Source organism: Pezoporus wallicus, unplaced genomic scaffold (genome assembly GCF_028554395.1).
Source record: "Pezoporus wallicus isolate ANWC-B61680 ecotype Strahan unplaced genomic scaffold, APGP_CSIRO_Pwel_v1 contig_5261, whole genome shotgun sequence".
Lineage (NCBI taxonomy): Eukaryota > Metazoa > Chordata > Aves > Psittaciformes > Psittacidae > Pezoporus > Pezoporus wallicus.
The window spans coordinates 6,122,304-6,137,175 of NW_026642423.1; the positions used below are offsets into that span (position 1 = coordinate 6,122,304).

Genomic DNA, 14,872 nt, shown 5'->3' on the forward strand with positions numbered 1-14,872 from the left:
TGTGTGTCAATGTTTACCCAGCATTCCTAACAAGAGAATTGACAGTATTCACTTTGCAAGCCCAATGCTGTGCATTAGCCGTGACACTGATATTGTCTTCTCTTGTTTTAGACCTCGGAGAGAAGCAAGTTTTTTTCCATCTTCTATTTATCCATTAATGCTGGAAGTTTGATCTCCACGTTTGTAACTCCTGTATTAAGAGGTCAGTGTTGATTTAGAACAAGACAATAAATTAGCTGCCCTCTGACTACTGTGCTGTGCATAGTTTTAGGCTTTTATGACAGCTGAATGGCAGAAATTATATTATCTGTGGAGTGGTCAGTGCATTGCATTTATGCCTTGTTAATCCTGCTGTAGCAGCGTAACAGATTTATAGTACTAGCAGACAAGTCACAGAAACTGTATTTCTGGTTGTATTTGGAAGCCAGCCTGAACTGCAGAATTAAAATACAAAAGGTACAAGGACCTATACGATGATGTAATCCTTCCCATTGCCAGTGAAGGATTATTGCCCCATCTTGCTTGCAGGTACCCTATAGATGAGAATTGATCTCTGCTGTCCTGTGTAGGTGTCAGGGCCAAAAACTTAGCAGGGCTGGTTTTGAAGTCCTACCTTCTTCCTGACATAGGGTGCTGCTGACTTCTGGAGGGTTTTGTCCTGGCACACATGCATGTCTGTATGGGTCTGCCTGCAAGATTTCAGCCCTGGGCAACTATAACCTTGAAGACAAAACAGAGACCTATGCCCCATTTAAGACCTACTTTATATTCTAGCCAGCTTGTACAACTCTTTTTAGTCTACCAGTTTTGCTGCGCTTACTTCACTGTATTTCAGTGCCTAGAAGCTGTAGTGGCACACCCTAAATACAGACACAGAGGCAGAGCAGCAGGCCATAGGTGGTGGGGACAGGGACAGGGACAAGGATAAGGTAGCCTCCACATTTAGTAGTAATTTTTTTTAATTTCATCCTGTGGCCTCCAGGAAGGTTTCTTTGTTCAGTGTGATTGTTTTAACAGGCTGATCATTTCATGAGCTGTGGGCAATTGTGCTTTTCTCGTATTTACACCATATGTACAGGCAAAGACAAATGTTGTATCATAGAATGGTGGGGGCTGGAAAGAACCTAAAGATCATCTAGTTCCAACCCCCTTGTCATGGGCAGGGATGCCTCACACTAAACCATGTTGCCCAAGGCGCTGTCCAACCTGGCCTTGAACACCACCAGGGGTGGAGCATTTACCACTTCTTTGGGCAACCTGTTCCAGTGCCTCACCACCCTCACAGTAATGAACTTCTTCCTTATACCTAACCTGAACTTTCCCTGTTAAAGTTTGAACCCATTGCCCCTTGTCCTATCACTACAGTCCCTAATGAAGAGTCCCTCTCCAGCATCCTTGTAGGCCTCATTCAGATACTGGAAGGCTGCTACGAGGTCTGCACGTAGCCTTCTCTTCTCCAGGCTGAACAGCCCTGACTTTCTCAGCCTGTCTTTATATCTCTTGGTCTTTCTCTTATTGGTGTGCCCAAGTCAGCATTCTGTTGGAAAGGGGCTTTTGCTCAGTGTAATCAGTGGGCAGATGAAAATCCAGTGCCCTTTGAACATCAAAACCTGTGCCAATATAGCCCAGCAATAAACTAGTCACGACATGGAAATGAGGTGGAGAGGATGGGGAAAGAGTAAAATTTTTGCTAAGTGTGAAAGGTTTTTTGGAAGAGCAAGAAATGCAGTTTGTAGACATTTGGCAGAAATGTGGAATATATACTTTAAGGTGGAGAAGTCCAACTCATTTTGCATGTCAGAAGTTCAGTGTGCTCATAATGTCTCACTGCCAACTTTGTTGGATTCCAGCTAATGTGCTGAAAATAAGTAAATAAGCTATGCACTCACACAACGATGCAGCTGACCATGACTGCCCAGGGACAACAAACAGGAACTGAAAGCTTCATGGTTTGGCTTCCTGTTAACTATGTTGGCTTGTTTTTGCATTTTGTTATTACTCCATGTGAGAATGCAGTAATTTGTAGCCACTGGCATACAAACACAGACCCTGCTGCTGGCTTACTCTTTGCAACTGGACCTCTGAATTCATGTGGTATGAGAACTGACCTAGTTGAAGAGGTGGAGGGTTTCCGTGAACCATAGCTCAGATCAATCAAAGCCATGCTGGTTTCCTGATGTGTTATTGCAGGACCTGGCATTTGGAGCAGGCTGCCTCTAGTGAGACTGGGAAAGTGGTGAGAAAAGGAACTGCAGTTTTAAGACCAGTCCTGTTCTTCCACTTACACAGTAGGGGCATTGGCTTCCACATTGTTGCTATGAAATCAGATTCCAGTTTTTACCTCAATAACTCATGCATCTGGCACAAATAATGTGGAAACACAGTACTGGTTATTTAGATCTAGGCAAATAAAAAATGGCTTCAGGTTATTTAAACGTTGTGGTTTTTTTTTCCCAATTACAGTTCCTACCTATTTGTCTGCTTTCTCACTTCTACTATTCTCATCAATATACCATTATCAGCTGCTTTTGCTGGCAGACACTAACCCTGCTTCCAAATTTTCTTTGTCAAGGGAGGACAACTGTTTCAAGGAGATTCAATTCACAGTGTCAAGCACCAGCAAAGAAGATTTAAAGCCAGGGGAAGTGAATGATTTAGGGAAGCATATCAAAGGGCCCAGTAACATAAGTCTGACTGTAATGAGGTGCTTTTATTTCTGACTTCTTTCAGGGGATGTGAAATGCTTTGGAGAGGATTGTTATGCACTGGCTTTTGGTGTCCCAGCAGCACTGATGGTGTTGGCGCTTGGTGAGTGGAAACAATAAAGCTTGTAATAGGAGTTACCATTTTTGAGTCCATGAACAGATGAGAAAATGTACAAATTCAGTAGCTCTGGATGGATATTCAAGGTTTCAAGGTTATCCAGAAATTCCACAGTTCAGAACAACAAGAAAAATCACTAGTTCATTGGTGGGCAGAAGGTGGTTTTACCGCAGTCCTTTATTATGATACTGATGAGAGAGTGGTTTGGGCAGTGTTTCACAATACAACTGCCTGGTTCTATAAAGCAAAGGGAGGCACCGGAATGATTCTTCTGATGTCTTGCAGCTTCACCTATGAGCAGGCTTGGCCTTTGAACTGCACTCTGAGCAGTTGCTGGAGTTTCCCATATTATAGAGGAGAAGCTTAGCCATGCCACTTCTAATCTCTCCACAGTCTCATTGCATCTTGGGCCCATCTTTAATGGCTCAGACTTTTGGTTCAGAATCTATATGCCACAGAAATTGTAGAAGGAGCTGAATGAGATGTTACTTTATTATGAGCTGCCTCACTTCACTTGACTGAAGTAATTCCCACAATTACAGTGACAACGTATTATTATGTTGCAATAAGAAACCCTTATTGTTCAAGTGTCAGAAGGCAGCTGCAATCACCCTGCTTCCTAAAGCTTGCATCTTAGCCCCATTAATGTACCTGTCAAGATTTCTTCTTCAACCCTTATAAAATACTCAGCAATTTCCATGTTCTTGCTGTTACTCCTTGGTAGCCAATATAGAAGACGCCCCATTAGCTTTAGTTTCACAGTTGCAAGCTGCTGAGGGGAGCAAGTCCTCTTATTACACTATATTGGAGAGGTTCTGACACAGCATGGGGTGACTTCTCATTCAGCTTGTTAGCTTAATTGAGAGGCCAAGCAATTGTGTGATTTCACCATAGCATCTGTGATTTGAAAAGTTCGTCCCCCAGAGAATGTGGGTGCTGCTCTCCCCTCAAACTTCCATCAAAGAGAAGAATCAGAACTGGAAAAATGTCATTGGGCCACAGCTAACACTGCAGCAATTATTTTCAGCAAAGTGCATGGTCACGGGCCTGAGAAACTTCTCTTTTCCCCTGTGACCTGTTCCTATCAGTTTAAGGCAGCACAGGCTCCTCTGCGCACCATTGTGTGATGAATGTTTCTAGCAGAGTAGTAGCTGCCCAGGGGAAAATGGGTGTGTAAATATTGCAGTTTCAGTGAGGGCATCAATTGAAATGTGTTTTTAGCTAGTGTCCTGCTGCCAGATTCCACAGCCTGCCCAGCAAAGTAGCTCTGTGTTCCTTTGTAACATGCTAAAATGCTCTTGGAAGTGATATATTTGATTATGTGAGCAGAATGCAGAACTGGAGAAAATACCATTTCAGCCCTGACTGGGCCTCTCCCTGTCATGATGGAAAGCAAAAATAGACTTAGAGGCAGAATGGAAATCTTATAGAGGAAGATTTTTGTGGGCTTCTTCAGTTTCTGAAAGATGAGGGAAGGTTGACACTATTTAATTCCAAATACCAAACCTAATGCTGGAACCTCAGTTCCCAAAGGAGTCAGTGGCATCTCCAGAAGGTATTTCAGCAGACCTAATTAATCACCTTTTGGAGGCACCAGCAGGTCCGCAGAGAGATGCTAAAAATTAGGTAGTGCAACTACTCACTGTGGGTGACTTTGAACAAGTGTCTTTCAGTGCAACTCATCTAAACTGACTTCAGAGGTGTCTCTGACAGTTCTGCAAGTCAGAACTGGATGTGAAGGGTCTTCATAATCAGAAAAGAGAAACAGTGGTTTCCTTGCAGTGTCCCAGGCCTCCTGTGTTAGTTCAGAGGTGTCTGCTTTTCTCCACTGGCTGTGGACTGACCCAGATAATTGGGTTAATTTAGAAAGTTGAGGTTGGTTTGTTATATGGATTTCACACTCGGCTTTTATTGTGCTTCTCTCTGCCAATATCTGTCCAATTGCAAAGTGCTCAGAGGCTCTCAAAGAGCAGGACAAATGATATATAATCAGATAGCCCCATCTCTGACAGGATTTTGAAGCCTTGGTCCAATATTCTTTGTGCTTTGAAGGAGAAAACCCAGGCAAAACGATACCTTAAATAGTATATCCCCTCATAGAAACCATAAATAGAGGTAATTTCTGTTAACACCAGTGTGTGATGCAGTGACCTTAGTGGCTGTTTCCATTGAAATATGTGTGAGATGCAAGTACAAAAAGTCTGCTTTGGGTCTGGATTAATTCTCACACAGTTGCAATGAGTCGGGGGTGATTTCCAGCAATTCAGTATGGATTTTAGTTCAAGTTTAGCCTACAAAAAGCATAGATGGAGGGAATGTTTAAACCTTTGTTTTCCAGTGTGAATCAAATGTAGAGGTACCTGTTTTGCCAGAGCAGATCATGAGAAGATTATGGTGACTTCCTAAGAATCATGCTGCCTCTTGTAGGATGCTGCATTTTCTTCCATGTGAAGGCATTAAAGGAGTTCTGTATATTTATTCTGTTAAAAGTTTGATCCTGTAAGCCCCAAAGGCATAGGATTTCTCTGGAATACAGGGGTGGGGGATCCTCCCCAGAAGCCAGTGTAGGATTGAGCCTCAGTCATGTGAATTCCCATTTGGATTACAATATTTTTCAGTTGTGTTCATTGCTGGAAGTGGACTGTACAGAAAAACACCACCACAAGGGAACATCTTATTGGAAGTGTGTAAATGCATCGGTGTAAGTGTATGCCATTTTCTCTTTTTCATGCATGATTCTGAGGTTTCAGGTCAGAAAAGTGCAAAGGGAGGTGGCATTTGGAGTTTTTTATGCTGCTCCTGGGTATCTTACAAATGAGCTATAAGGAGGAAGAAACATGTTTATGTCCTAGTTTATTCTTTCAATATTTCAATTGTTTTTCCTTAGCTACATGAACTGTTCAGTTGATGTCAGTAGAACCACTAGTGGCAGGTGCTGGTGGAGAGTGAACTGAAAGGACAATTCAGAAACTTGGAGAGTATCGGATATATGACTCAATTTTCTTCAGCTGAATAATTTTACTGAAGTTTATCAGTTCAGCAGACAGTAATCATACACATTCATATTATGCACATTCACCATATTCATGTGAATGCAAGAGACACCTGCTGAAGTTGCATTATAGCCTTATCAATTATTTTTTCATAGTGTGTGAACTGAATATAGTATGTAAAAAAACCTTCACCCTCTTATTAAGTGGATAATGACTTTTTTTTTTTTTTTTCCCCAGGAAACTGTTGCTATCAGGAGATGTTTTCGTTTTGCCTAGGTCAACCCTATAGACAGATTTACTGTGACGAAAAGGCCAGATCTTAAAGATAGGATTTCTAAGTGAAGTCTGCCACTCTTTTTGCCAGAATGGCTGATTTCAGTGTGCTCAGTGACTGGAGCACACAGCATAAACAAACAGGTTACAGCTTCAGTGTCACTGCTTTCTCCAGTGAGAAACAAACCTGAAAGATGGTCTAGGAGTGAATGAGGCATGGGCTGCACCAGTAATTTGCAAAGAAAGGTCTACAGAACAAGAAGGAAGTGAGAGTTCTGGTTTAGAGGTTGCTTTGGATGAGGTATTTCCTCCCCAGCACAGTGGTCAATCCAACAGGTGCTTTTTGGAAGGGAACTGAAGAAATTCTGTTTAAAGCCTTATCATGTAGCAGGTTTTAAATCAAGCATGAAACAAACTTTGGGGGCAATTTTCTGGCGCTGCTTACATTTGGGGATGGGGAGGGCAGCTTGAGTTGGCAATGTGACAAGGGTAGGCAAACCACGAGGGAGTTACTCACCTGGTTTTCTTCCTAGTTTGCTATTAAAAACCGGCTGAAAAACCGCTCCAGTCAGATTCCAAAGAGAGATCACTGGCTGGACTGGGCATCAGAAAAATACTCGGTAAGCAGTGCTCTATGTGGCAGGTTTGGAGGGGGAAGACAAGCGAACAGACAGGGAGACAGTAAGACTGGCCTGGCCACAGCACTCCTCTCATGCATCAGGTTCTCATTTGTCCTGTCCCTTCCCATGAAGTCTGTACTCTCCTGACCCTTACTGAATAGTTTAGGTGCTGCACTGAAATGCAGAAATTCAAGTACGTCCACTCTCATGAGTAAGTGCAATGAATAACTGCCATGCAGAAAGAAATAGGAGTTCTCATGTTTTGTGGCTTGAATCGCCTTTTGGCTTTTTTCACCCCCATCTTACCTTTTTGCCCATTGCCTTTACAGAAACAGCTGATTGGGGAGATTAAAATGGTGACACGAGTTCTCTTCCTCTTTATACCACTGCCAATGTTCTGGGCCCTGTTTGATCAGCAGGTACAGTACAGTGTGTTGCAGATCTGCCCACCAGCCTGGGTTTGCACCCTTGTCCTTCCAGGGTAAGACCAAAGCATTCTGGGGACACAGAGTGCCATGTCTCCTATGAGATGCACAGGGGCTTGCTAAGGCAGTATCCACCATCACTGCTGGCCATCCTTCTGCAGTCCAGCCAGGTGTCTGGTGCAGGAGGGTGAGGAGGCAGAATGTGCCCTGCTTACTGGCAGATATTAGAGGGAAGAAAAGAAATAGAAGCGAAATAAGACCTCCAGCACTGTAGTCTTTTCTGTCCCTGTGTTTTCTAGTTCCATAGGACGTCTTGAAGGCTTCACAGTTGTCTGTTTTCTCCTTAGGGATCCAGGTGGACTTTGCAAGCCACAAAAATGAATGCTGATTTTGTAAGTACTTAATGTAACCAGGGTTGATAAGACTAGTAGTAACATCACTGCTCTTGCTTTGTAACCAGAGTCTTACATACTAAGAGCGTCTGCTTGATAAGTCTGGGTGAGTTGCACTTTTGGTGATTAGAAGCGAGAGGTTCTGCGCAGTCATGTTCAGTTCAACATGATGGGGAGCCATCAGCAGCCTGCAGGGTCAGGAGTGCTGAGCTACTGACAACTGGTTGCTCTGCAACCTTGAGTGGGTAAGGTTTACAGCCTGCTACCACCACTGAAGACAGAGATGCTGGGGAAAGTTCACACATTCCTTGTAAGGTGTAACTAGAGCTACTATAGTTTTACATTTCTGCTCTGGCTTTCTGGGTGATACATTAATGAGTCCTCTTAAAACCAGCAGGAATCCTGTGTTGTATATGGTAGAGATGTGGTGAGGATTAACTAGCATGCATGAAGTTCTTCAAAGATGTGAATGGTAAATGGTACAGGGTGCAATGGCAGATAAATTTGGATCACGTATCTGCCTGAACATGCCATTATACAGGGCTGGTTTCCAGACATACAGGTTTTAACAGGCCATCTGTATCTTAGCCGTGGATGCTCACATCAGAATTTAGGATTGTAAATGCCCATTTTCAAATTGACTTAAAAGCCCCAAATTTGAACCCTTCTATGTCACTCCTGTTAAAAATTGGGCTCTCAGCATGTGGTAGTCATAAGGCTTAATTAATTCAGATAGGCAGGAAAAAGACTACAACTATGTATTTATCCACTACAGAAATACAAAGCAATGACAATTCATGCAGTCTTTGTGATGTGTGTTTAAAAAACTTTCTCGTATTTAAAAAACTTTCTCTGCTGTTTGCACACTTATATTTGGTGATCCATCAGCAGCAGATCTAAGGATCACCAGCTGCCACTTATTAAACTCTCCCTTGTGGAGGAGGACATATTCAGGGCTCTTCTGTCACACCACCTTGGGTAGATTTTTGGCTTGTAATTCAGCCTTATCCACCCTCCACTGGTGAGCTGTCCCAGCTCATGGAGGTGAGAATTAACTGCAACATTGAGATGATCCCACGTTTTCTTGGAAAGATAGAATCATAGAATAGTTAGGGTTGGAAAGGACCTTAAGATCATCAAGTTCCAACCCCCTTGTCATGGGCAGGGACACCTCACACTAAACCATGTCATTCAAGCCCTCATCCAACCTGGCCTTGAACACTGCCAGGGATGGAGCATTCACAACTTCCCTGGGCAACCCATTCCAGTGCCTCACCACCCTTACAGGAAAGAATTTCTTCCTTATATCCAATCTAAACTTCCCCCATATAAGTTTGAACCCATTACCCCTTGTCCTATCACTACAGTCCCTGATGAAGAGTCTCTCCCCGGCATCCCTATAGACCCCTTTCAGATACTGGAAGGCTGCTATGAGGTCTCCATGCAGCCTTCTCTTCTCTAGGCTGAACAGCCCCAACTTTCTCAGCCTGTCTTCATACAGGAGGTGCTCCAGTCCCCTGATCATCCTCGTGGCCCTCCTCTGGACTTGTTCCAACAGTTCCGTGTCCTTTTTATGTTGAGATCTTCTGTCTTTGATGAAGTTTCAAATGGAAAAATGCCAGTATTAATTTCCTATGGCTTTGGTGATCTCAAAAGAAATCTGGATAAATACTGTTTTCTTCTTACTTTTTCCCCTCTTCAACTTAATTTCAAATGAAGACCATTGCTTGGAGTTCAAACAAACACCAAACACTCCCTGGAGACAGCTCCTTGGTCCCTTTTGGGGACTGGGACCTTTCTGTCTACCCCTTTTGACCATGCCCAATTGAGGGGGCTGAGTGCAGTGATGTAAGGGTGAGTCACCGCTTATAGCCTTGAGGACTATATATATGGCTTAAACAAAAAAGTCACAGTTGAACAAAGCCAATTAGGTACCCTTGGCAGATGGAGGGAGGAAAGAGGTGTTTGTGCAGCCCACTGTCTCAGGGATAGTCTTTTGTTACCGTTGTGGGGTGCTCAGGAGAATCATCAACAGAGCTTAGAGGGTCCTGAAGCTTGGGAGCACTCACTTGTAGGATCTGGGCTTTTCCCATTACAGAAGCAGGGAGGGAGGAAACTCTAAGCTCAAATCCCAGGTTGGATGTTAACATGCCTATTCATTCCCACTCGCCTAGTTCACAGCACAGCCATTCTGAAAGATGTGTCTTAGTACCTGTCATAGTCTGTGTCCTAGCTGCTATATATCAAGGACTGAGTATAAGCTTCCTTCTGCAAAATGATTCCCATCAAACACCGTGTCCTTAGAAGGGAAGTGTCAGGAGAACAATATTAGCAGCTAAAGCCAACATAAAGCATTTGAGGAAAAAGCCTTTGCTGCTGTGGGTCTCTACTGGACTGGTTGCTTGTTTGCCATATGCCCTGTTATATTATGGTGTTTATGAGTCACTTGCAATATCTTTTTGTTTCAGGGAATATATGTCCTTCAGCCTGACCAAATGCAGGTAAAATACTATAGGGTTGGAAATAACCCTTAGAAATGTGTTTTCTTTTTCTCTCATTTTTATTCTTCTCATGGGACCAGTGGCCTTTCTCTGCTCCTTTTGAAGGTAATAGCAGTGCTCCTGCTGACTGCTGTGGTGTGGACTCTGCCTTTATTGCTCACTGTTTTACAAGCTTAGTCTTGGGATCCAGAAGACTCCAAGGATGTCCTAACATCCTTGAGGTTGAATCTTGCAGAATAGTACAGAGGTGGGGAGACATTCCAACATAATATTTCTTGAACTAGTGCTGGCATGTGGAGGATACAAACTATGGCTTTTTTTTAACATGTCCCTGTGCTGGGATGAGTGTTGTACCTGAAACATGTTTCCTTCCTCCCTTTGTGGGGGGAAGATGAAAATGTGAAGGCTTCAAGATGGTGCCATGTTGCCACAGTTGATTACAAGTTTTACATGGAACAGCTCTGGAGAAATCCAAAGCTGTTTTGTTCCCTGAAATCTTCCTTTGAAACTGAAATAGCATTTTTCTCTGCTTGTTCTCCATCATTCTCTCTTTTCTTGCTCTGCCACTGCTGACTGGCAAACAAGCTCTGCCGCTCTCAGGAGGAACTTCGTTCCTGGGGGATTACAAGACTGTGTGGAAATGTGAGAAATTGCCAGTCTCACACAAACGTACCTGGGATTTTGCTGAATTCCCAAGATGTTTCCATTATTGCTGATTTGCTGTAAGGTCCCACCAAAGCGCTGAAGGTCACCTGCTTCTACTGTCAGTGGATTTCGTACTCTTAAAAAACATAATGCTTCAGTTCTCTCTTCAGGGAAACTGTGCCAGTGATGCTTGCTTACCTCTTGGAGGGGAGGATATGAACAAAATGTATTTGTGCTTGTGAAAACTAAATAGCAGAAGCCGTCGAAGTGTGAACTATGATTATATTTTAAAAGGAGGTTTTAAAGTGTTCGTGTTCTTTCTGTAATGGAATTATTTCTGGAGGACAGTGCTTTATTAGTTTAATTACTGAAAGTTGCTTTCTAGTCACTAAAATCCCATTCTTTTGTATTGCAGTTCTTAAATCCACTTCTTATTCTTGTCTTCATCCCCATTTTTGACCTTGGGCTCTATCCCCTGATAAACATGTGCAAATTTAATTTCACGTAAGTACTTTGGGACAATGCAGATGCCTCAGTGCTTTTTCTTTTGCAGGAAGTGAGCAGAATAGCTTTTAAGGAGGAAAAACACAAATTTCCTTTCACTCTTCCCAGTACGTGCTTCTAATTCAGCCACAAGAGGCAGCATCACCTTCTTCCATACGCCCTGGAAATTCCAGAGGGGAAAATTCAGTGATGTTGGATTCTGCTCTGTATAGATTCTCCCTGAAAGCAGATACGAACAGTCCCTCTTTAAGGGAGTCCCTCCCTCATCATGTTCTCCACTTTACCTCCTACATCATCCCTAAATAGTTTCCTTCCTGAAAGGTCCCTGTGGGGCCAAGTTCACTGTTGTATGTGAGCTACATGTGGTGTTGTGAAAGTAGATTCCCACTAGGATCTGAACCAGTGAGTAGGTAAGGCAATTTCCATATGGCCCAAGCATGTTATCCCTTGTCTATGTAAGCAAGAAGTGCAGTGTAATATGAGCAGATCTCCAGGTTGGTCCTGAAACCCATTTTATGCAGTTTTGCTGATTTTACTTTAGAGTATCTGTAGTCTGTCTATGTGGACTTGATAGCCTTTAGCAATAGAATTATGTTATGTGCACTCATGGATTTACTCTGCCAGTACAGTTTGAGCTCCAGCACCACTTCTCAATGTGAACCACAGCATGGAAAGGGGTAATAAGTAAGAGATGGGCTCATAAAGCATGTTCCTAATCCAAACTAAGATGCTGGATAGACAAAACCAGGAGACAGAATTTGGGTTCCTAATCTGGATTTCCAACAGCACAGTCAATCTGGAATGTGGATTCAGACCTTTACAAAGGTTGGAGATGGCTGAATCTAAAACTAGACTTGTTTCGAATCTCAACAATTCAATACTCAGTTTGGACGTGCCATTCTGGACCTATTTTATTCTGCTTTATGTCACTGTCTCATGTAACTTTGGTAGAGTTACACTGCTTTTGCTCCAAGTTCAGAAGCAAGCTCTTTATTCTCTAGAAATGTAAATGTATTGGCAAAAGAAATAACCCAGAATGGTGCCACAGATGGTCAGAAACATTGATGACACAAGCTATGCATTTTTCTCCTCCTGCTGCTAAATAGCATGCTACTCTTTTTTTTTGCCTTTCCCAAAAGGGACTTGAAGATATGTAATTTCTAGTGCTCCGTCCAACATCACAGGTTAACATAAATGCCATGAGCTGTTCCCACTAGGAGAGCTAGGAACAAGATAATATGAAACTTGCAAGCAAAGAGCTTTTTTTTAATGGCACACCAGTTTTAATTGGCCTCAGTGCTGGCCCCATACAGAAAAATAGAATAAAGTTAAATGATTGCAATTTTAAACAGCATGTCATCCCTGGTGCCACCTGTTGGACAGATTATTACATGGTTTTGGCATTTTTGGCTCTGAGAAATAGTATTTTATATTTAAAATTACTTAATTTTTTTTGTTAATGGCACATCTTTCATTTGCTCCACAGACCAATTAGGAAAATGGCAACAGGTATGATCCTTGCAGGGATGGCGTTTGGACTTGCAGCTATTGTAGAAGTCAAAATAAATGTAAGTATAGCATAAGGGATTCCTCAAAATACTTTTTTTCCCTGAGATGTCTTTATTGATGCCTGTTAGATAATCCTTTTAACCATTGTGTTCCTTGATCATAATTTTTAATGTGTTCTTTACAATGAAGCATACTGATCCAGTTGCTAATGATAATTTTTACTTTGTCTACTTTTCCCTCTCTTTGTCTGTGTCTCTCTTTTGCTCTTTCTAGTCTTTGCAGTTTTGCTGTGCCGGTCATCTATATTGGTCTATATTCTAGATTTCCATCATCAAAGTGCTTGACAGACATCTAGTTAATGCTAGTGATTAATTCCCAAAAGGTAGTCTGTTCTCTCTCCTATTTCTTACTGTAGCTTGCCTATACTTTACTGTTTGGGGTTTGTTGTGTGTGTGGTGGTTTTGATTTGTTAATTTAATTACTTTCCTGCTTTAGGGTGGAGGGGTGGTGTTTTACAAGACAGACTGCTTCTCCTGTGAGGCAGGTGAATGCAGTCACTTCTGTAGTCACAGGCATCAGGGACTGCGAGGCATCCCCAGACAGGATGGCAGTAGATTTCTTGTAGATTCAATGCTAGCCCCTGCAGATTTGTACTGTTTGTTTCTGGCTCATGGCCAACCTTGTGCAGACTTCAGCTAACCTTTGTCTCACAAAAGTTACTATCAGATTAATTTTTAAAGCTTCCATGTATACTTAAAATGTTCTGTCAGAGTGGCTGGCACACAGCCCTGGACTCTTAACATCTGCTGGTTGCTCAGTGAATCCACTCCCAAGTCTCCTGCTGAAATGAAACTGTGGGTTCAGGTCTTCTTTCTGATCTCTTTACACGGGCAAAGGAATGCTGCCACTGCTACCACCAGCAGCTCTGGCCAAGCACTTGAAAGTCTGCTCTGGCTGTGGGTGACTCCTTGGGCAGAGGCAAGGTGAATTAGAAGTTATCCCCTCCATGAGCATGGAATTTTTACCTGGAAGGCCACTAAAAACTCTAGCAAAGAGGTGGATAGGGTGGCCCACCTTCACTTGGCTGTGGGTAGCACAAGTGATAAGCCACAATAATGGAATTTTCTGAATCACTTTAACAGGCCTGTTAGTCCAGAGCAGTATGTGGGTAGAGGGAAATCCATGTCACCTTGTCTTCTCTGCCACTACATCTCCCCAGTGAGTTCAGTTCAAACTGCCCTGCCTGCAATACCCAAATTATAGGATGAGATACAAAAAAATGAGTATCTCTGAAGTATTGCTGGCAGGTACTTGCAAATAAAGTGAAGAAAACAGAATTTTTTTTTTTTAAGTATGATACGTTTTAGATCTACAGGTAGTACAAGGCTGATACTGATTGATATACTCTTTCTAGGAAATGATGCCTGACAGAAAGAGATACCTCTGTGCTAGAGGCATTGTCTTCCCTTTCTCGGATAACAGGGAATAAGATCTATAGAGTCAGCTGTTAGAGAGCATGGTGTTAAGGGTTGCAGAAGTACCGATTACAGACATGGAGCTGGACTGAGATTTTCAAAACCGCTTAGTTTCTGGCCTAATTCTTTTCCCAGTCACTGACAGCAGTGGAAAATAATTATTTTGGTCACTGCTTTTGAAAGCTAAGCACAATTTTTCCATTCTGATATTGCAGTTGGTTAAATCCAGGCTCTAGGGAGCTGTATAATGAAAGCAGTGACATTGTTCTACCTACCCAGCAGTTGTGTAGCCTGTATGCTTAGTGGTGTGAAGAGCAGTTTTTGGGTGGAATGATAGGTTGGCTATTGAGCTACTACAAGAAAACCTCCCTAAATAAGATTTATGTTCAGTTTTCTCTCAGTGGAACTTTTGATGAGGAAGAGATGGAAAAGTGTCATTACAGAGAGGAAGACTATTATGGCTAAAAATGAAGAGATATTAAAGTGCTAATAAAGCACATAGATGGCACTTAAAGCCTTTTACTTTAATTAGGAAACTGATATGCCTCAACTTGTCCCAGAAGAAAGTTTAATTCGGGTCCTGAATTTGGCAAAGAACCCTGTTCAAGTGACAATCCAAGACAAGGACTTATTTCAGCAGCCTGTGGAGGCTTTTCAGGTAAGCGTATACATGGGGCTAGAGGGCCTGACTTGTGTCCCATTGAAAAAAGGG

The 14,872-nt window shown here is 42.5% G+C and overlaps 1 protein-coding gene across 9 annotated transcripts in view; it reads left to right on the forward strand.

Annotated features, from left to right (window-relative positions):
- Nucleotides 1-14,872, forward strand: part of SLC15A2 (solute carrier family 15 member 2) — a 67,777-nt gene that overhangs the window by 40,253 nt on the left and 12,652 nt on the right. For all 9 annotated transcript variants that reach the window (XM_057430327.1, XM_057430320.1, XM_057430326.1 and 6 more), the window contains 10 exons: nt 112-202; nt 2,731-2,808; nt 5,442-5,524; nt 6,623-6,709; nt 7,039-7,128; nt 7,482-7,526; nt 9,995-10,027; nt 11,088-11,176; nt 12,663-12,744; nt 14,693-14,818. In XM_057430327.1, coding sequence (XP_057286310.1) covers nt 112-202; nt 2,731-2,808; nt 5,442-5,524; nt 6,623-6,709; nt 7,039-7,128; nt 7,482-7,526; nt 9,995-10,027; nt 11,088-11,176; nt 12,663-12,744; nt 14,693-14,818 — 804 coding nt within the window. The remainder of the gene's footprint in view (nt 1-111; nt 203-2,730; nt 2,809-5,441; nt 5,525-6,622; nt 6,710-7,038; nt 7,129-7,481; nt 7,527-9,994; nt 10,028-11,087; nt 11,177-12,662; nt 12,745-14,692; nt 14,819-14,872) is intronic.